This window comes from Falco peregrinus, chromosome Z, assembly GCF_023634155.1.
Source record: "Falco peregrinus isolate bFalPer1 chromosome Z, bFalPer1.pri, whole genome shotgun sequence".
NCBI lineage: Eukaryota > Metazoa > Chordata > Aves > Falconiformes > Falconidae > Falco > Falco peregrinus.
The window spans coordinates 54,534,225-54,555,937 of NC_073739.1; the positions used below are offsets into that span (position 1 = coordinate 54,534,225).

The 21,713-nt window shown below is 42.3% G+C and overlaps 1 protein-coding gene across 4 annotated transcripts in view; it reads right to left on the bottom strand.

Moving 5' to 3' along the window:
• UHRF2 (ubiquitin like with PHD and ring finger domains 2) overlaps positions 1-16,466 on the bottom strand; it is a 98,308-nt gene extending 81,842 nt beyond the window's left edge. Inside the window, exon 1 of one of the 4 annotated variants that reach the window (XM_055790515.1) lies at positions 15,826-16,466. In XM_055790515.1, the coding sequence (XP_055646490.1) occupies positions 15,826-15,978 (153 nt within the window). In that variant the 5' untranslated portion in view covers positions 15,979-16,466. The remainder of the gene's footprint in view (positions 1-15,825) is intronic. The other 3 variants (XM_055790514.1, XM_055790517.1, XM_055790516.1) reach the window with 3 other exon arrangements.
• Positions 16,467-21,713: the final 5,247 nt, after the last annotated feature.

Here is a 21,713-nt window from a genome sequence, read left to right on the forward strand (position 1 = left end):
CTTCAGACTTTTTGATTATGCATCAACATCCAAAATAATGCAGTGATTTTCTCATCAAAAACCAGGTAGGATCTATGTTACCACTTACACAACATATACAATAAATGTAAATACATGTGGTAATTTTTAAATTAACACTCACTTTCACAATTCACTCTTTCTCAATCTTTTCTAGCAAGCAAGGCAGTACCTGATACTTGCTAATATTGTGCAAACTATTTCCTAAATAAAACATCTAGATATAAAAGAACCTCATACACATATAACTCCATTTACTTTTCAAAACTTTAAGATCTGTAAGTACCCTGCAAAAGCAACTACACTTAGAGGGAAACAACACCAAAATACATACTGGGCCTTAAAAAGGGAGTCTCCTACATTGAAAGCATTCAAAAACATTTTTATTCCAGATTTAGCCAGGTTTACTGTTCCACAACTCCAGACCAAAACAAGATTATTCACTGAAATTGAATCTTTGAACTGGTCAGTTTATAAGCTATTATAAAACTGAAGAAACAAGCACTGTGTAGCACTCCCTCAAATAACATTGTACTTCAGGCCCCACTATATTCCAGATGGAATTAGATCCTGCAGAACACCAGAATATAAACAGAAATAGACTGTTTAATCATATATAGCCCACAGTTACTAAACATCATTTTGGGCCCCGCTCTGCAGTTTTAGGATACCTGTTATTATCTTTACGGGATGATCTCACCTTCCCACAATTAAGCTAAGAAACTCACACCTAAAAACAAGTTGTGTGCCAGCAGAGAATAAACAAAGGGAGCAGTGACCACTGCTGCTTTGCTCAGTGAAGCACTCTTAATGACCTACAGCATCTTTGAAGCACAGATTTAATTTATCTAAAAGTATAATTAATTGCTTTGGAACATCAAAACTTGAATTTACTTTGTTACATTTTAATTCATGTTTCAGTGGGAGAAAAATGTGCATGGCTAAAAAGCCCCACCTGTTTTCAAACTACTTTTGCACCAAAAAATTACCTGACCTTTTTCCAGAATAGGTGCTATTTTCAACATCACTGTTTCAAGAATCTTTTCAAATAGATCTGTTTTCATAAGCTTATGGGGAATATCAATACAACATGAAAAAGTAGGGAACAGGAAGGAACAGAATAAATAAAGAAGGAATTTTCCAGCTTCATTCATTCAAATGATCTCAGGATAGACAAAAGTGGAAAGCACATTTCTTCACCTCCTCTGCTTTTCAAAACAACTCTAAACTGCAGAGGACAGTTACGGACATAAACTGACACTAAAAAAATCAATTAACTCTTCTTCCATTAATTTAAGATCTATGTAAAAGAAAAGAAAGAAAAAAACCCAACAAACCAACCTCTCAGCACTGCTGATAACTACTGTATCCACAGCTGGGATGTGTGAACAGTACTCATAGTTTGTTTCAATGTAACTGAAACTGACCCGGCTGCCTCATCAATAGCTATGGGAATGATCCTTGTTCAGCTGTTCTCAAACCAGTTCAACACACAGTAGACAGAATTGTGCCAAAGATTTTGATGCTGTAACTATTAAATGAACGAAAGTCTTAAAATGGAAGCTTGCAGCGACTGTTATTCTACAGGTGACTACTAACACTGCTTCATAACCTCGAGCTTTAGGCTAGGGCTTCAAATAAGCAGCAAGCTACTAAAGCAAGTTTAAGTAACCTTTCCTGTCCTACCCTGTCATACATTGCTATGCTTTTGACAACAAAGGGGACAGAAGTGTTCTTACAGCCCTATGACAATCCAGATTTGGGGGCTTTTCATGCCACAGCAAGTTTGTACTTTCACTGTTAATATTACTGAAGAAGTTTAAAAACTGCTATTCTTAGATTCAAAGTACAAATAAACCCAAAACAAAGATAATCATCTTTCAATAAATTTGAAGGCAGGGCGTGGGGCGAAGATCCACATTTCTGGAGCTACTGCTGCTTCTCAGCACTACTCCAGGCCCACCTGGAAGATTCAACCCCCTACTAAGTGATTTTTTTTTTTTGCAAAATGTTCACAAAAATTCAGTGGTACATATGCAAAATAGATCGCTTCTGAAATAATGAATAAATTGGATGTTATATGTTATTGGAGACAATAATGTCTACTTCATTTTTTCACTTCCCATTGGTCTGGACAAGCTGTGGCAGAGGTTCCAGTGTGCAATTTCTAGAATCCTATGCTATGACAAAATCTTCTGAAAGGTAATGGAGTGGAAGAGAAATGGATAACCTTGTTCATGGTAGACTGAAGTTACGCAGGCAACAGACAGGCGAGAGCAAAGAAATATTAGCATTGCTCCCTTTCTCTCAGGACACTCAGTGTATAGCCTAACAGAAAAATATTTTGAGGTACTACAGTTTATAAAGTTAATTCAGTGAAGACGTAAATCTGAACAGCCTGCATGATTTAGCATAACAAGGTAACCAGTGTTAACACTTGACTAAAAAATGTCCTGTGTCTAGTCTTTGCGATCTATTCATCAGTTATGTCTGCAGAATAAGTTGTATCTTCAATCCACAGCTGAATCCTCCTTATTAGCATGAGAAAGTCACAAATAAAAAATAATTTTTTTAAAAAAGGAAGAAGACAACTTAAAAATAGTAATCTGTCCAGGAACAGTTATATTTCATATGTTCAGAAAGCAAGACATACCTAGGCTAGACAGTGAGTAAGAAGGCACCTTATCTAACAATGCACACACCCACCACCATGCACAGACACCTATTCCTGCACAGGAATCAAAGAAGTCAGCTTTCATGAACATGAACTAAATGGTCAGCAGAATAAACTGGTGACTGCAAAGTTGTCTACTTTACAGTATTAACTTATAATGAATTAGCATTCTGTTCTCTGCTCAAGTGGTTGTATGTTGGGGTTTTGGTGGTGTGTTTTTTTGTGCTTAGTTTTTATAATCAGTATTCTTTGCAGGAGTATTTAACAACTACAGACTATTCTACTACTAGCGATGTCACACTTAAATCTGAAAGCACAGTAACAGAGATAAGATTGATATAAGCACACTTCAAATGAGGCAGGACGTAGTGTTTGGCAATGTGATAGGAAACGAGCACCTGTTTATAGTATGAGCAAAAAATATATTCCCAGAATATTAGCAACTATATAAATTTAGTCTAATGACTCAGCAACACCGCCTGCCTCTGGGAACAAAGCAGAGAAACACTAAAACTCAACTAGTACAATCAAGTTCACATGTCAGTTGGCCGACATGAACTAATGTGTGTATCTGCAGATATACCAATACCCACCATTATTGCATCACTGAAAACTGTAACCTCTGGAGTAACAAAGTTGGAAAACAATCAGTGTATAAAGACCTCCATTCGACCACAGAATGAGAGAAGAATTCTAAGATGCTGTTTCTTGAATTACTGAGACTATACTGACGTTAACAACGGGACCTTGGCCAGCAAGGCTATAACTTCACAGACTATGAATGTAAGGAAACAGTAATGCAGCACACCACTTTACAGTGTGTCTGTTCCTCCAGATGCAGTAGTATCTTCCTACTCTTTCCCAAGCTGGCCAGGAACTGTAAGATGACTTTTCAAATTATATTAATAAAGCAGTATCAGATGCAGAAAACTCAGGACCTATCACTATGTCTGGATATTAGCAAGCAGTAGGAAAAAAAGCACAATACCTTCCTTTCTACAGACAACTACCATTTTAAATCTATTCTGGAATACAGTATTTCTTTCCCAAAAGAACTACACAAAAAGACCCTGCAACCACCCACAAACAACCACATACAGCCCCACCCATACCTCTTATTTCCCAACAAACACTGACTTACTATGTCATCGAAATTCAGGGAAGCACTACCAAATTGAGTTCCACATAACCTCACAGACAAGTTAAAATATTCAGTCCAGAAAATTTCATCAAAAACAGTCTGGCAATTTGTGGGACTAGGTGACCAGCCTCCCCGTCAGCTTTATAGTACACTCACTTCTAACAATAGTTACTTATATAAATATATAAACAAATTAATCCCGTTCTGCTGCACAAAGATACTAAGAAGATTCCTTGAGAATACATTTGCCTGGACAGTGTTATTAAAAGAAAAGAAAGAAATATTACATGTTTACTTAATCATTCACTAAACACTCAAGGACACTTGTCATTCATAAGTTTATACATGCAAGCCAGAAACAAAAGTTATCAGGCAAATACCAGATAACCAAGCCATATCCCATTCAAGTCAGTTATGATTTCTTAATTGGGGATTAGAACACATACTAAAGCAGAAATAACTGAACAGGCATTTTATTTATGAAATTTTGCTAGCTCTTCTAATCCCACTGTCATTAAAAAAAAAAGGCATTTTTTTCCTTAGCACTACATTTCACTTTCAGTTTTTCTTTCTCTTAATGACTGGCATGCTTCAAAAGCCCTTAATGCTTCATTAACATATTCTGAATGAAGTGACACTAAAGAGCAGCTAGATTTACTGTATCTAACACTCTTTCACTATACTAAATATCCTGAAGTACAGAAACAGATTACATCTTTCAAATGTATTTTCACAGATCACGTTATAGACACTATCAATTTCAAAATACTTTTAGACAGGGTTGTTATAAATACTTAAAAGTAAGACAACACTGTGCTTACACTACTACACAAGAGAAGCTGTAGCAATGCAATAACTGGAATTGATACCTACCCATTATCACTGTTAGAACTGTCTTGCAACATCAAGCCACTAATGACTTTAAAATCCTGTAGAAACTGCACTTAGATGAACATGAATGATCATGCAGAGTGCTGTATGATACATTACTTGGAAACAAAAAAAAAAGCTTGACAAGTAATTCACCAATTACTATCATATTAACTTGTCTACAAGTCCCAGCAGAAGCACAGCTCGTCATGGGTTATATAACATGTACAGAGACCTCCCAAAAATCACATAATCATTCCTGTAAGAACACATAACCCACTGTTTTCATCTTCAAGTGTCATCCAAAAGGGTAAGTTCATAGGTTACCTTAATCCAGCCATTACACTTGACAATCAAGCTCTTTAATCACTGACAGAAGTATGCCTTTGAGCATCTTCTGTTATTTCCTTTTCCAAGAATTAAAGCAGTGCCTACATCTAGCAATAAAGATGAAAGAAACTATAATGAATGCAAAAGAGGTCTTTTAATTAACATGGTATGATGAAAAGTTAAGTGACATCAGTCTTTTATTCTGTACAGGTACTACATGCACCCTACAAATTTCTTTAACAGGAAACACATAAGGGTAAAGAGGCTCAAGTTCAGCAGAAAAACTTGTTTTGAGAGTTGTTTACAGGAGTTACGCAGAGTGTAAGTTACTCTGAAGAAACCAAGAACCTGTAACTTCCAGCTGGGTACTCACTGAAAGCAAGCAAAGTGGACTTTAGAATTTCTCATATCCTGCATCTCAAGACTGATGTACAAACCTAACTTCATCTGCCTGCAAGAAGGCTGCTGGAATTGTAATTCCACTTAGTATTTTTACAGAACCTTTCAAACATATGTCCAACCAGTATCCAGTAATGAAAAGTCCAACTGAAAATTCAAAATCAGCTTTCAAGTACACAACAGTGAGTTTTGGGCCAATGGGACAAACTCAAGTCAAGAAAATTTCAATAATCTTTACTATATGACATTAGACATTTAGCTCATGGACTTCCACCACTCACAAAGCATACTCAGTTTGCTTACCCTTTCAAAGGTGATGGGGAACCTGAACATGTAATTTTATTCCAAAAGGAAAACTGTAGCCTACACCTGGATTATCTGGTATTTGAAAAGAATGTTTCAGGATTCTGTGATATTTAAGTTCACGTATTAACCACATTCAGAGTAGTAGGTACATGGTCACTTTTTTACAATAACTGTGTACTGGAACTGTTTCCCAAGGAAGTACAGTTGTCTCAACTGCAAGAGACAAAAGCTAACTAAAAGAGAATTTAGTAGTCACCTGCATAAAGTCACTGTCTTTATATGATTTTGAATGTTTAGTATGTGCCGCCTCAGAAGTGTTTGCAGCTCCAGGAGATTCACTTCCTCCTCAAGCAACTCTAGATTCAACAGTACTTGCAGCTCCCGTAACAGGCTGCTCTGTCAAAAAATATGTTGCCTGGAGATCATCCTGCTAAGACAACCCACCTTCCTCCTGCACATGGAACACCTCCACTGCTATCAGTGACATTTTTTTAGTGATGTAGCAGTAGCTGTTCAGGGTCCACAAAGATATTCCTGACCCTGCACAATGAAACTCCACTTGGACAATCCATTATAGCAAGAGAATAAAAAGGCAAGTAACCACACCCAAACATGTTTAAGCAAGACTGCTCATTCAGCAAATTTAGTAGTTCCTTCTCACTTTTCTACACAAGACCACTTCTGAAAAGCGGGCTTGATTATACTACCTCTACATTTTAAATAAGATTTTCGGCATATACATTGTGTAGTCACAAAGACACCCTGTACATATGGTTTCCATCCTGGCACTCAATGTTTTCTCTCCTTTCATTACTGCCACTGCCATTTTTTTTAAAGATCCTAACAGACGCCAAACAGCAAAACCTATCAGTCTCATATAAAAACTAACTATAATAAAAGGTTTACTTTCCTAAATTGAAAATAACTTTAATCTTGCTTGGAGAGAAATACCAAAGAAACCCTAGGACATCTGTATTGGTACTTTTTGTCCTTTGCTCTGTAACAGGCTCCTCAATGAAAGAAAAGCTCAAATAGAAACAGACTGAGACTTTACAAACATGTTTCTTGCTTGCCACTAGAGGCACCATAATCTAGAGTTTCATATTAAAAGTCCCAGGAAGACAATCTGTTCTCCGAGATTCACATTAAATTTTTATTTCTTAATAGTTTGAACTTCATAGCTTACTGTTAAAAATAAACACAGATGCAAATGGCAGATCATGGACTCATTTCAAGAAGGAGAATTTGCTCATTGATAAAAAAAGATAAAAATCATTGCTCTGTCTTATTCACTCCCTCCTCTTAGTACTCTGTAGAATTATGGATCATGTAAGTAGGTGAAACATCTAGACAAGCAAGTTCACTGACAAGACTCTAGACTAGACCCATATCCCTCCAGAATAGAACATAGGCAGATCACAACATTTTAAAAAACAGTAACCAAACTAGTTCTTAAGTGTGTGGAGAATATGGTCCAAATTAAGACTCAGTTCTGTCCTTCTCCTCTCACGCAATTCACATTTCAAAGCAGCCTAGTATCTGAGAAAGGTTCTTCTACAGTTACAGTGACAACCAATGAGTTTGATTGTAGCACAGGGTAAATGTGCTGCTTCAACTCTCCACAAACAGCAAGTTTGGCATGCTACACAAAGCCACAGAACCTAGAAAAAAATAACAGAACCTTGTTGCTGACACTGTCTGTAATTACATCAATCTCAATACAAACACCATGATAAATGTACATTAGTCATCTGCATATTCAATCAACGAGACCAGCCTTCCTAAGAAGAAATTCACACTCTTCCTGAAGTTCAGGAATTAAGTACAGAAGCCTCAATTTTAAAGCCATGTTCTCCAATAAAACAGCATTTTTACACTGTTACTACAAAATTATTTGCAGACTCTACCAGTGATAACACATTTTACCTTTTGAAATTCTAATGCAAAAAAGATTCCAGTGTACAACACTAGTGCCAACAGGAAAACAGCTGGAAGTCAAGAGCTCTAAGAAAAGACTTCTTGATTTATTCAGATCAAGGTGAAGGCAGCCATTTGCAGTCTCAACCAATGACTTCTACAGGCTTCAAGTCTGCACCTCTTTCAAGTTAAAACTTTTTAACAGTAAGTTCAGACTTCAAAGATTATTTCTTCCTTTATCAATGGATGAGATACAGAAAAAACCTGTTAATTTAGATATGACATTTTCTTCTTGGATGCAATTCTAAATCCCGTTAAAGAAACATTTGCTCATTAACTTCTAGTTGGAGATGAAGTCAGAGCAGTAAGGTTTCTCTCTCCTGCAGTTCTCAGGAGTCTTCTAATTAAGTAAATAGAAGTTTATGGTGTCTTCTGGCTGATATTCAGGATTAACTGATGCTTTGGTAACAAAAAAAAAAAAAAAAAGTATGCCAAAATATAAAGCTGCACTGACATTCTTAGAAGCATGGAAACACTCAGTTCATCTCTGTGCTGATCAGATGAGTGCTCAACTAACTCATGTATGATGGTATGGGCTTCTATAGCACACGGTAATAAATTTAGCAACAGCAGAGCCAAGGAGAGCAAATGACTAACTGTGATTTTTAAGAATACCTGTAATGAAGAACTGGTTATTATCTGAACCTTCCATAATCAACAACAAAAGTCTAAAAAAAGAAATACATGCAATAGCCAAGTATGTCAAGGAAGCTATTTTTACATGATTTAACAGTTAAATGATTAGGAATAGAGATCCAGTTAACAGCTTTTAAAGAAGAGAATCATGCCATAATTTCCATCAATATAAATTATACAAACATTTGATCACACTTCATCACTGGAAATCCTCATCATCTAGTTGTCAGTGTAGAAACCATTTTGCGTGATGGAGCCCAGCTTTCCTGGAGATGCCTGCTCATGGGATGCAGCAAATGAACTCCTTGTTTTGCTTTGCTCATATGCATAGGTTTTGCTCCACCTGTTAAACTGTCTTTACTGCAACCTGATACAAGAATTGTTTACTTTAAAGAAAACAGGAAAGAACCTGAAAAACAGAGGATGTTAATCAGCCCTTACAGTTACCATGACATGGCCTTGGGAGAAGGAATAGACACCAGAAATAGATGAAGCTAAGAAATAACCAAATAAACTCAAGGAGAACCAAATGGTTCATGAAACCAAACAGAAAATTACTTGGAACCACATGTGAACTACCTCGATTAGTATATTAAAAGATCCACCCTCGAGCAAAGAGAGACCCCTGCTAACCAAGCCAAGCCACCTCCCCACAGAATGTGCCCAGTAAAAAGAAAGAACGCTGTACCTTTAAATGGAGACGCTCGTGAGAACCAGCGAGAACCAAGTGTGACTAAATCTAAACAATTGTTCAAAGTGTGTAAAATGTTTTAGCATGCATTAGGAGGTGCTCTAGCTTTATGGATCTACCACCCAGCACCCATCTCTGCGCAAACATGCAGTAAACAAGTACCTCAGCTCTCTGTGTGGATCTGCTCTTGCACACCAGGTGAAGAACTCAGATTTGGGACAAATCCATGAGCTTCCCCACTTTTACCAGCCTGATTCTCTCCCCCATCGCACCGGAGGGGAGTGAGCAAGCAGCTGTGCGGGGCTTAGCTGCTGACTGAGGTTAAACCACTGCAGCCATGCATCAGGTGTGTTCTGCATCTAAGGGTTTGTGGTTGTTGTGTTTTTTAATATAAAAAGGAACAGTTTTCAAGAGCTTCCAGATTAATTAAAATAGTAAAATTGCTAGATTATCTTAACTAGATTGCACAAATATACATGCCACAAAATATAGCCTTAAAGCTGGCTGCAATTTCTTTCAGGTTATATTATGTTTTTCCAGCTTCTTCATACTGAAGTCATGCATACAGAACAGTATGAAGTATTCTGTTTTCACATATATTTCAGCTTTTCCTTGAGTTTGTTAGGTGCTTTGAATAACAAAGATAATGGTACCACGGACTGATAGGTTGCATTAGTAGCTTGACAGTAAAAATTTAAAAAGAAGCTGATTTCAGTAATCTTCTACAATCATATAAAAAACTTGCTAACAGGGCTACCAAACCTACTGCCAGATAAGTTCAAAGTATACTTCATGAATGTTTTGGTCATTCTGGAATGCAGCCTGATCATATCTGCCCTGAAGACTCCAGAAGACTCTCTCTTGTCAAGCTACACAGCTACATGCTACCAGCCTCAACAAAGAATAGCTATCACTTCCTTCCCAAGACTTCTTCAAACTATTTCTCCAAAACGTAAAACTTAACTGCTCCAGTTGAAGATTTCTCACACCCAGAATCTGCCTGAAGCATATGGGGTTTGGACAGCTTCAGCTGAAAATGTTTACAATTTTCCAAATAAAATAAAGCTGAGAAAAGATTGTGTTAAGTAACTTTTTTTTTTTTTTTTTATGACTAGGTTTAGCACTCCGATTTTTCGGGAAAGACACCACAAATAATCCTTTTCTATCCTTTTCTATTTCCAGAGGAAATTCACCCAGGCTGGAAATATTTAAGGCGGCATTAAACACAGTTTACAAACCTAAAGCTTAAAAGCTTGAACTTCACACAAGATTCTATCCACTACTCACGTGCCAGTCCAAGTCAGCAAAAGTTAGAGGTATCATGTAGGAAAGGCTATAGGTAAATCAAGGCATATCCTATTGCCAGATTTTAACTCCGTGTTTCACTGAGGCTGCTATATCACAAGGATGCACTCATGAAAAACTAAAGCTCATCCACTCCTCCTACATGTACTGTCTCAGTAAATCCACAGAAATTAAACCCATGAGCATTACAAACTAAAGAGTCAACCTGCACAACTACGTAACACGATGCATACTACCATACATTTTTGTGCATAAAAGCAGAACTGTGTTTCTTCCAGTGAAGTAAGCCTGACTTCCAACTTTCACATCAAGTAAATAAACGGCTTCAATACTTTCACATCTACCTGCTGACTTGAGTCTCCCATGAAACAGGTTTGGAGTGTCTCCCTCACCAACAAGATTAATGACTTCAAAAGCAATTCCAGTCACTGCCTTTTTACATACACTGGCAAGAAACACTTGGACTCCAACATCCTTCTTCCCTGACTCTGGTAAGCACTACGGTAAAGCCACTTGAGATAATGGTTTCTTCAGCAACAGCCATTTACAAGTTTCCACTGAGTTCAAATTCCAGCAGGGTGGGAGAGGATGATGGAAGAAGCCGACACAAGATTTTATTGGTTTCTATATTCTATAAACCATACATCTTGCTGAAATACAACAGTGCGCAAGTTTTGTTCTATGTGAAACATAACTTGGTATTAATATCCCTACAGTCTTCTGGACAACCTTAAGTTCTCTGGCAAGTTTTCAAACTTAACCTTCAACACCTTCTCCTCTAGTCCAATTACAGAGGTGTTTAAGGCTTTTGAAAAATTTGAGTATCCTTGGGAACGTTGAGACCAGCACACTGGTGACCCTGATCCTATTGCTGGGAATGCTGAATGTGGTTCAAACCTTGCTGTGAATTAAGCAAGTAGCTGCGGCTATTCCAGAATCCACAACAAGAACTACAGCTACTCAAACCCATTCATGGGATTGCTTTTGCTCGAGGACCTGTGTGCACTTTGTGGGTAATGAGTGAGGATGGGGAAATTGGATGTGTGCCTCAAGGGGATTTGGTTTTGGATGAAAACAGCCAATGTATGATGTTAATGGCTAGACACTATCGTATACTGACACTTCTATATGTCCACCACTGCACTGGGCACCTTGCAGTGCCGGTCTCTGCCATTCCTGATTCAGAGATCCGAACCTGACTCTCTCCTGATTGCCACATCAATGAAAAATTAACTTGAACTTTTAACAAAACTGGATCAGCACAACTGTAACTGATGGCTTCAAGATACAACAACCCAACAGCTCGCACCACCTTTCTTGCCCTGAAAAACTGTTATAACACATGTAGCCCAGTATCATGGACTAAATGAACTCAACAGATTTTTTAGAGGGAGAGTCCACAGACTAAAGGAATGATATCTGTGTGTTTATATTAAAAGACAGGAAAGGTGACAACGTATTGGAAAGCATAGCATGACATAAATTGTATGGAATGACAGCTGGATACTATCCTGGTTTCGGTTGGGATAGTTGATCTTCTTAGTAGATGGTGTGGTGCTGTGTTTTGGATTTGGTGTGAGAATAATGTTGACAGCAACAACTAAAAACATCAGTATGTTAAGTAATGTTTATACTAAGTCAAGGACTTTTCAGTTTTTCAGGCCCTGCAAGCACAAAGCCTGGAGGGGCACAAGAAATTGTGAGGGGACACAGCCAGGACAGTTGACCCAAACTAGCCAAAAGGATATTATTCCATACCATAAAACACCATGCTCAGCATACAAACTGGTGGGAGTTGGCTGGAGGGGACCAATCACTGCTTGAGGACTGGCTGGGCATCAGCCAACAGGTGATGAGCAATTGTATTGTGCATCACTTGGGTTTTTTCCCTTCCCTTTGGATTTTTACTTCTCCTTTTCATCATCATTTTATTTTATTTATTTATATATTATTGTATATAGTATATATTATATTTATTTTATATTATTAAATTGGTTTTATCTCAGCCCTTGAGTTTTACCCTTTTTCCCCCAATTCTCCTCCTCATCCCATTGCAGGGGGGACAGGGCAGGGAGCAAGTGAGCAGCTGCCTAGTACTTAGCTGCCAGCTTGGAAAAAAATGAGCAGGTGCTGTAGTTTAACCCAACACTGTTACTGAAAGCTAGAAATCTCACAATGACTATAGCTTGGTCCTACAGAAAATCTGCTTTATTAGGTCAAGATGCCAAGAATTTGTTTACTATGTCTCCTTCACTTTCACGAATGAAACTGAGAATTTCTTTTCTCATCAAGAAATGCTATGTAGTCCAATTAGGACAGGGAGAGAGTATGCTGTCAGAAGACAGACTGTCCTGTGTTGCTTTTCTGTATTTTAGAAGAACTCCACACAATGCATTTGAATTTACAAGTTTACTCACAGTTAATACTTAACAACACAAACCATTAGATGAGAATAGTCTATGGTGGAGAAGGTTAAGATACAATTTATTCCAACATAAGGAAATACTTGTGTCCCTTCAAGAAACTCCTTCCAGCCAATGATCCAACTTCTTCAACAACGAAAGCAAGAGACATCACTGCAGGTTTCTATGTTCAGTTAGACCTCTCTGCAGACTCAGCTATTGCACAGTAGAGAACTATGCATACACTACTATTTCCTTTCCTCAGAAAGTTCTACTTTGATCTACAGAATGACTTGACTTCTTTGTCTGCAGAAGTGTGGATCCCCAGACTCCAGGATGTCCTCACAGACCAGATGAAGTTAGAGTAATACTGTCTTGCTCACTCTTCAGTGCCACATGTGCCTGGCTGCAAAAGTTGAAAACCGGAAACCAGTCTGTTTAACCAAGTAGTACTCTTCCTGGTTTTACAAGGAAATAAAAAAAAAACCAACCCACAAACCAGTAATACAAAGTACTACATTAATCACAGCACTAGGTTTTCATCAGTAGTTTCAGGTAATTTTAACCCTTTAGGAACAGGAGCGTGAAGTAGTGCCCACTTAAGGTCCTGCATTTCCACCTGAAGATCAGACAACAGGAAATTACAGTTTACCACATCTACTACAGGAACTGGACACAGACATCCCTAAAGAACTGCTAAGTAACATCTCTAGCTCAAAATGTTAGTTGAAGCTGTTCTCGATGGCAAGCTAAGAACATTAAGTTATTGAAATTGCTGAAATTCAGCCCATAAGCAGTGACTCACTGAGGTTTCTGTATCCCTACAACCTCATATGCCTCCCATTTCTAGGAGGTTATTTACCCAGTCTTCTGGCAACCACCACGTACTAGGTTCTGGTATTTCTAGAAGTTCAGAGAAACTACAGCAAGCAGTACTCTCCAGCAAGATCACAGTTCTACCAGCAGACTGTAGAGATTTAACCATACTGAGTACTAACCAGATAAAATAGGAAAAGAGTTTGGAGTAGATTTTTTTACCAACACAAGCAGGAATCTTCCGTTTTTCCATGTTTCCATCACACTATGCTGCTTTCTATTGGCATCCCATTTAATTGAAATGCCCTTTTGTAATCTATTTTTATCATAGCCCTGAGAGAGTTGAAGTTGTTTAGTTTCCTTTGCTCATGTCTCTCAACATCCAGTTGTACTTGTGCAAGACCAATCCTGCTGACCTTTTTTCCACTTACTAGCACTAAGGGACCAGAAAGGCAATCCATAACCATCAAGGAAACTTCAGAATTAATTATGGTAATTGCAAGAAAATAGACATAAATGGCAACTGAAGCTGTAAAAAAGAACTCCCTAACTCTTCACTGAACACAATCTCAACTACGTCCTGAACTGGATAAACCAAGTACTAAGTTCACAAATGCTGCTCATGTAGGCAACTTAATCTATAGTATTTCACTATTCTGCTTTCTCAAGCAAGACATCTGTTAACTAAAATGTCAAGCTAATTGGTCTGGCCACTGACAGACTGCATAGAAAAGCACAACTCACTACAGGCACGGTCTTCCCTGCTTCTTGGGTAAACCTTGTGTCCCACACTGCACTGAAACAGGTGGTGTGCTGGCACAGCAGCACAAAGCTAAAGAGGTTACACAACCTCAAGACCAATGTTCCTTGATTTGGTCCTTTCAGCACAACATGAGTTTGTTTGTAATGGTCTTGATGGACTCCTAACAAATGCTCACTCTCACGCACCTATAAAACACAAAAATCTACTAATTTGCTATTGGGTTCACAACCTAGGCTTAGCATCTAGCCACTAACGCTTACCTCCTAGTCATAGTTAAATTTCTATTTTTTACTTTTTTTTTCCACCCTTGTTTGTAAAGACACACACTTGGGTCTCTCTTGAGGCAGAAATCTCACTGCCTTGCGTTGCTCCGTTTAGGCGAACACTGCAACACACATCTGTGGTAAGAAGGTGCACCTTAAGAGACACTCTCCCTGAAACACACCACACATCCAGTATCTTTCTTGTCAGGTCACAGCTGTGCCTCTCAACGACTCAAGCGCCTCGTTTACGTAAGGCAGCTTGAAAGGTTACACCCCTCAGCAACAAAAATACTACCCGAGGCAATATACTCGGAGCAGAACATACCTGGCACCGGAGGGAGGGTATCAGCTCGCAGCGGGCTTTCAGCCAGCCACCCCGGTGACGACGATGCCCGGTCGGGGTGAAGCGCCCCTCCACACGGCCAGCAGCCGCCCCCAGCCCGCCCGCCCCCCGCGCACAAGTTGTGCCCGCGCAAACTAACCCCACGCCGCCGCCCCCCGGCCCGGCCGCCACGGGCTCGCCCCCGGCCCCCCTGCGGCGAGGCGGTGGGAGAGGACCACAGCCGGCGGGCCCCGAAAACCGTTACTCCGCCGCGCCGGGGGCACGGGCGCGCCGCACCGAGCCCGCAGCGGGCACCGCCGGCGCATCGCACCGCACCGCCCCTCCCCGCCACGTGTGGGCCCGGCGGCGGCGCTCCGCCGTGGAAACCGCCCGTGGGGCAGCCGCGCCACACGCTTCCCGCCCGCCCCGCCGAGGCGGTGGCAGGGCGGGCGGAGGGGAACGGACGCTCCGCTCCCGCGGTCGGGGCGGGGAAAGGCGAGCGGAGGGGCTTGCCCGCAGCCCCCCGGCCGCCTGTCACTTAGGTACGATAAAGGCAGGGGCCGGGGGAGGAGCCTCCCGCGGTTCAGGTGGGAAAACAAACACACAAAGGGGCCTCGCCGGCACCCGCTCGCCCTCGGGGAAAAAGGCGGGCAGGAGGGCGCGGGGAAAGCCAGCGCGGGGTCCCAGAGCCTCCGGACGCCCGGTCTCCCCCCTGCCCCCTAACTTCCCTCTAGGCCCGACGGGACGGGAGTAAACAAAAGCCGGAGCCAGTGGACGACACATGGGTGGAGACGGGGACATCCGCGCCGGCCCGCAACAAAGGGCCGAGGCCGGGAGGGGACGCGTGGAGCAGGGGGGAAGCCCCCAACCGCCCGCACCCCCGCCGCCCGGCTAAGGGCGTTCCCGCCTCACCTGCTTGCCCCGGTAGAAGAGGCGCTGGCGGTCGGGGCTCACGCGGAAGGTCTCCTGGATCTTCTCCCGCAGGCACTCGATCTTGGTAAGGCGGCTCAGGTCGTCGATGGTCTGGGTCTCGGTGCCGTCTATAGTGCGGACCTGGATCCACATGGTGCGCTCCCTGCCACTCGCTCGGCCGGCCGCGGGGAAGGGAGGGAAGCCTGGGGCACGGGTGGCAAAGGGCTCCGCTCCCCGGGAGCGCCTCTGCGGCGTGCGAGGGAGAAGAAGAGGGGGCCGGGCGCTTCCCCCGCTCTTTGTCTGGCTCGGTGGGGCAGGATTTTCAAATGCCGCGGAACAGACACGAGCCTCCCCGCCCGCCGGGCCGCCGTCCTCGCTCGGAGGGGTGCGGAGGGGGAAGGAGACCCGAGCCGGTCCCCGCCGCTTCCCGATGGCCCGCGCTGCACGCCCCCCGAGGCGGCACAAGGCGAGGCGGAGTCTGGCGGGAACCGCCGCAGCCCGGTCTAACGGGCGCCGCCGGGAGCCATCTCCCGACTCCGGGGAGTGTTTACCAGGCGCCGCCGCTCTCACATGGAGGTCACGGCGCCAACGCTGATCTCGCGAGAGCCCCCGGCCTCGGCCGTAAAGAGACAACAACACCGGGGCGGAGAGATCGCGGCGAGCGGCCGCCACCACGCCCCCGCGCTCGCGCCGGCCGCCCTCTCGCCGCATTCGGCACGGCGCGCGGCCCCGCCCACGCGCCCGCGAGCCCCGCCCCGGGCCCCGCCCCCCGCGCGCTGCCCGCACGCCGCGCGGTCGCGGGCCGGCGGCGGGCGCCAGGTCTGCGGCGGGGGGAGGGGCTGGCGCGCGCTGGGGGAGCGGGAGCTGGCGTCGCCATGGCTGCGGCGGGGGGGGCGGTGCGGCCGGCCGCCTCTCGGGGCGGGAGCCTGCTGCAGGCCTGCGGCCTAACGCGGCTCGCGAGCCGCCGGCGGAACGGTGCCCGCTCCCTGACACCCGCGCCCCGGCGCTTCCACGGGCGTCAAACGTCCGCGCGGCCCGGTGTAGCTCTGCCGGAAAAGCTGGGAGTAGGCCGGGCTGCGCCCCTCCCGTTAGAAATGAAAACACGGGGCAGACTATGAAAGGCGAGCCTCGTTTGTGCTTCGAATCTGGTACGGGCTTGACTTTCCGTATTTCTGTAAATCGGGTAATTCTGCAAATTAACGTCAGAAAAATCTGGATTCACCATGCTGTTGTGGGCAAGCCCTGGCAGGCAGCCGGGCCCCACTCGGGCACTCTGTCACTCCCTCGCAGCCAGGTGGGAGTCAGGAGGGCAAAAGTGAGAAAACGCTGGTCAAGATAAAAGATGGTTCAACAAGTAAAGCAAAACCTGTGCACACAAGCAAAGCAAAATAAGGAACCAATGCAGTACTTCACTTCAGCAGGTAGATGTTCAGCCATTTCTAGGAAACCGGAGCTTTGTCGCATCTAAAGATTACGCATCTAAAGGTTACGTAGGAAGACAAAGTGTCGTAACCCCTAACGTCCCACCCTTCCTCCTTCCCCCAGGTTTTATTGCTGAGCATGCTATGGTATGATTTGGGGTCAGCTGTCCCAGCTGCATCCCTTCCTAGCTTCTTGCATGCCCCCAGCCTGCTCGCTGGTGGGGCAGTGTCAAAAAACAAAATGTCCTTGATCAGCACCATAGCAACTGCTCTGAAGAAAATTCACTCCATCCCAGCCAAAACCAGTACACATGAATACTGGTAAAATGCTATAGAAATGTGTCTGATATAGGGCTTGCTAGAAACAAGGAGATGCAATAATGGATGGCTTTGGGAGGAATTCTGAGCAGCTTTATTGTCTAAGACTTTGGCAGCTGTATTAAAACACAGATTACAAGATCCGGATGACACCTGTTTTAGCTTTTTTGTACCAGGTTATGTAAATACCACTGGCAGGGTGTTGTGTCAGGGGAAGAAACAGATCACAACCAACAGTTACTAGAACTCTGTTTATTAATTAGATTTACTATTAACCGGAGATAACTATTTGCATTGTACATGCAGGTGCTGCCTCACACAGTGCACACACTTGTGGTCACCCAACTGAAGCAGCAGTGGAGAGGGCAACCCCAGTAGCTCACTCAGGAGCCAGGCCTCGTACCCACGCTCCAGGGGTCTGCAGCCAGCTGTGCACAGTCACACACAGGGTCCCTTCTTTCAGCAGGTGTGCTTATATACACTGCTCTGTGGTCTTTGTCCACCTGCAGCAGCTGCTGCCTTCTTGCATGTGGTGTGGGTTACATGACCCATCATGGGTGCAGTGTGTGCTGGGGACAGGTTCAGCAGCCCCTTGGTACCCCCGTCTTACCAGTTTTTGATCCAAGACCACTGTGAGTTCTTGGGAGGCTTTCAGATGCTGTCTCCCAGCATGTATTTTTCCCCTTTTCATCCTGATGTTGTCTGGTAACTATTTTTCCAACCACACACAGAGGCACCTATAAAGCCCACTTGCACAAACACAGCTTTTAAGACACAGTACGGTAGCAAAGTTTCCTGTATTTTCCTTTCAGGGCTGAGAAATCCCACTGCAGTTTTGAGTGAGTTACTTAAGGCTTAATTTTGGGATATTGAGCATGTGCAAAGGCAGCTGAACAATTCCAAATTTCTTAATTATTCTGTTAATCTGTTCCTTTTCTCTTCATCCTTGCAAATCTATCTCTGCTTTTGTGGTAGCACACAGCTTTCTTTACTGCCGCTGTTACAGCATTTCACCAAATGGCCATTTGCACAAATTCAGAGTTTAGTTTTCATTTTGTCAGTAGTAACACAGTCTCAAACGCAAAGACTCTACTACACATGACCTTTTGTGATCTGTTGGCCACAGCCTTCTTGGCTTCACTGAAACATTCAGTGATTATTTAACACAGAGGTGTACAGTAAGCATGTGGTTTAATTGTCCTATCTGAAAAAAAGGATAAATGAAGCTGTCTTCAGCTTTACCTTTGTTACACTCCACCTCTACAGTAAAAGGAGCATAGTCTCACTATAAGCCCATTTCCAGAATACAGCCTTTCTGTTGAAGCGAGCAGTAGAATGTGTCTTGCAACGGGGAAGAAAGATCTGAAATAATTCTGACATGGGGTATGTTTTACCACCTTAGGGAGAATAGCATCAGTTTGTGCTAGGGAGAATTTATAGGATAGACTTCCTAGAAGAGAAGACATTCTTTGATACGAGGAAAGAAAATGAAAAAGCATCACATTGTTATACCACTATACCTGGAAATATTTTGTCTAGCTGGGATTGTAAAGGAGATCAGGTTGCTGGCACACAAGTGACTGGTTAGAAGGAGCAGTTAGCTGTGGAGTAATTATAGGTGGTTTGTTTCATAACATGCAGTATGTGCTGGAAACTATAATATAAAGCGAAAAAATTGTATAAAAATTCTCAACAAGGACTCTGAAAGCAAGTGTGAAAGTGGACAGTTATTGCAGAGGTTAGAGAAAAAGAAAGCTTGATATTTAGAAAGCAATAACATCCTCTTTGGGATATGGTTATGCTGATGAGGAAGTTAGGTATTGGTAAAGGAGAAACTGACTGAGTAGCATAGTACACGTGATGGACTGGGGTGATGGTAGCAGAAGAATTACTAGAATTGTCAAAAAAAGTGGAATCATTCACCTGGTGTGCAAAAGCCAGTTGACATACAGAGTCAAGGTATTTCTTTATTATAGATTTGCGCAAAGCTGGGAGCTAGGTGGTATTCCACAAAGCAAGCCCAAAACTGAGAAGAACATTTATACAGTCTAGTTATACATACATGTTTTCGAACCTCTACCTAAAAGATACTATTTATTGGTAATTAGTTTTTCACTGTAGCTTTCTATTGGTCTGTATATCTCACACTTCAGTTTAAAGTTACAGTGTATTTTTAATTCACTACACATCCGAGGGAGTTGGGGGGGTGGGTCTTGTAGTCCTGAATTGAGTCAGTGGTCACAGTCTCTCCCCGCCCCGCCCCCCCCCCCCCCCCGCCTTTGCCTTTCCCCTCGTTACAGTTCCATTCTGCCGACTTCTTGTCCTTGTTGCAGCCAGCTGGCTGTTGGCACCTCCTGGGGCAGAATGTTCCCCGTACCAGGCTTGTAGTTCTCCTTCCAGGGCACAGCCATCAATACAGAGCTACAGAGATGTGACTAACCTAACTTCACTAGAAGAAGAGGTTAATTTCATGTTGACAACAGTAAGATAACGGGGATGGAATGCATAGCTAGACATCAGAATGAACAGGACAGAGAGGAAAGGAGTCAAGAATGTGAAAGTAAAACATGGGACTGGTGAGGAAAGTGCAAAGATGTAATTGGAAACAAAACCAGAAAACAGTAACAAAAAAGTATAAATGCATAGAAAAGGAAAAATTGAAATGAGATTTTAGGAAATAAGACAATGCTAGTTTTCTTAGAGGAAAACTATAAAACAAGAATGAGAAATTAAGTGAAAACTAAGTAAATTGAGAATGACATAACAGTAAGCATGAGTTTGTTTTGAATTTAAGGAATTTTTTAATGATTAAATGTTCAAAAGCAAACCATGATGTAAATCGGTTGTTTGGTTTTGGTTTTTTTTTGAGATAAACTAGTTAACAGTTTAAAATTATGGGATGAAATATGGGGGCTATTAGAATGGAGCCTTTGCATGTGTAGACATTTTCATAATTTTCCATGGGTAGTTTGCTTTAGCATGTAAATAAAGATAATTACTTGCTTGAGATTTTATTGGTTCTGGTACTTGAAATTCTGTCTGAAATCTTAAAAATTTTATGTTTGTCAGTAGGAGACCTCTTGATGGAATGGCCTTGATGTGGATAAAGTCATGGGGATGGGCAGAAGAAGCCAGAGATGAGCTTGATGAAGAGACAAATGCATATGACACGTGGGGGGGGGCATGAAAGAATGGAAGTGTAATACAGAGCAAAGGAAGCAGAAATAAGCCCCCAGAAGAGGGAAACATATGCCACTGAGATTTCAGGATGACCTGTGCAAGAGGAGCAGGAAGCCAGGAAAGAGAAGACAGAAAATCTTTTTACAGATTTATTTTTCTTGTGAGCTTTAGACCTGGAGACTTTTGAAGACTTGTAGGCAATGTAATAAACTGTGTGAGTGTTTCATTACTGTTTTGCTCAGATGTGCTGATGTGCCTTCCAGGGAAGAGGAAGAGAAGAAGGAAATGGGAACTTAGTAGAACTCCCGTGAAGTCAATGTGACTTCATTCCAGCACAAACATGTTGGGAGAGCAAACCAGGCTGGCTGACTTAATTAATTTTATTTAAACTTGATAAAGAGAGCAAAAGCAAATGCAGTATAGTTGTTGCTGATAACGTAGCAAGCATATGTAAGAATGGTAACCTATATGTAGAGATGACTGTTCTTTTCATCGTGTAAGGGGAGTTTTGAAATACAGGAAAGTCGTGACACTAAGAGTTCATAACATAACTTTAATTGATTATGATAGGAATAGAGAAAGATTTGATATGTATGATAAAACCAGTTTTCTATAGCAAGGCAGTTAAATAATAAATCATTTAATAACTGCTTAAGAAATTTAAATGCCAGGTAACACTACTAATGCTTAGTTGGTTAAGTGGGATTTTTTAGGAATGAAGGGTAAACTCAAAACTCATCATGTAAGCACAGAAGTTAGAAAATGAAGACCAGACCTGGTCAAAAATACCTACATTTTGTTATGTAGAAGGAGAGAGGCATGTCTAGTTTATGTCCTGTTCTCTGTTCTTTCTCTGGCTCAGAAGTCCCTTTAAGTTTGAGCCTCTATTATTTTAGAGAAGATATGAAAGGATGACATATACAGGGCCATTTAATACTTTCCACAATACCATTATCTTTTATGTGGGTA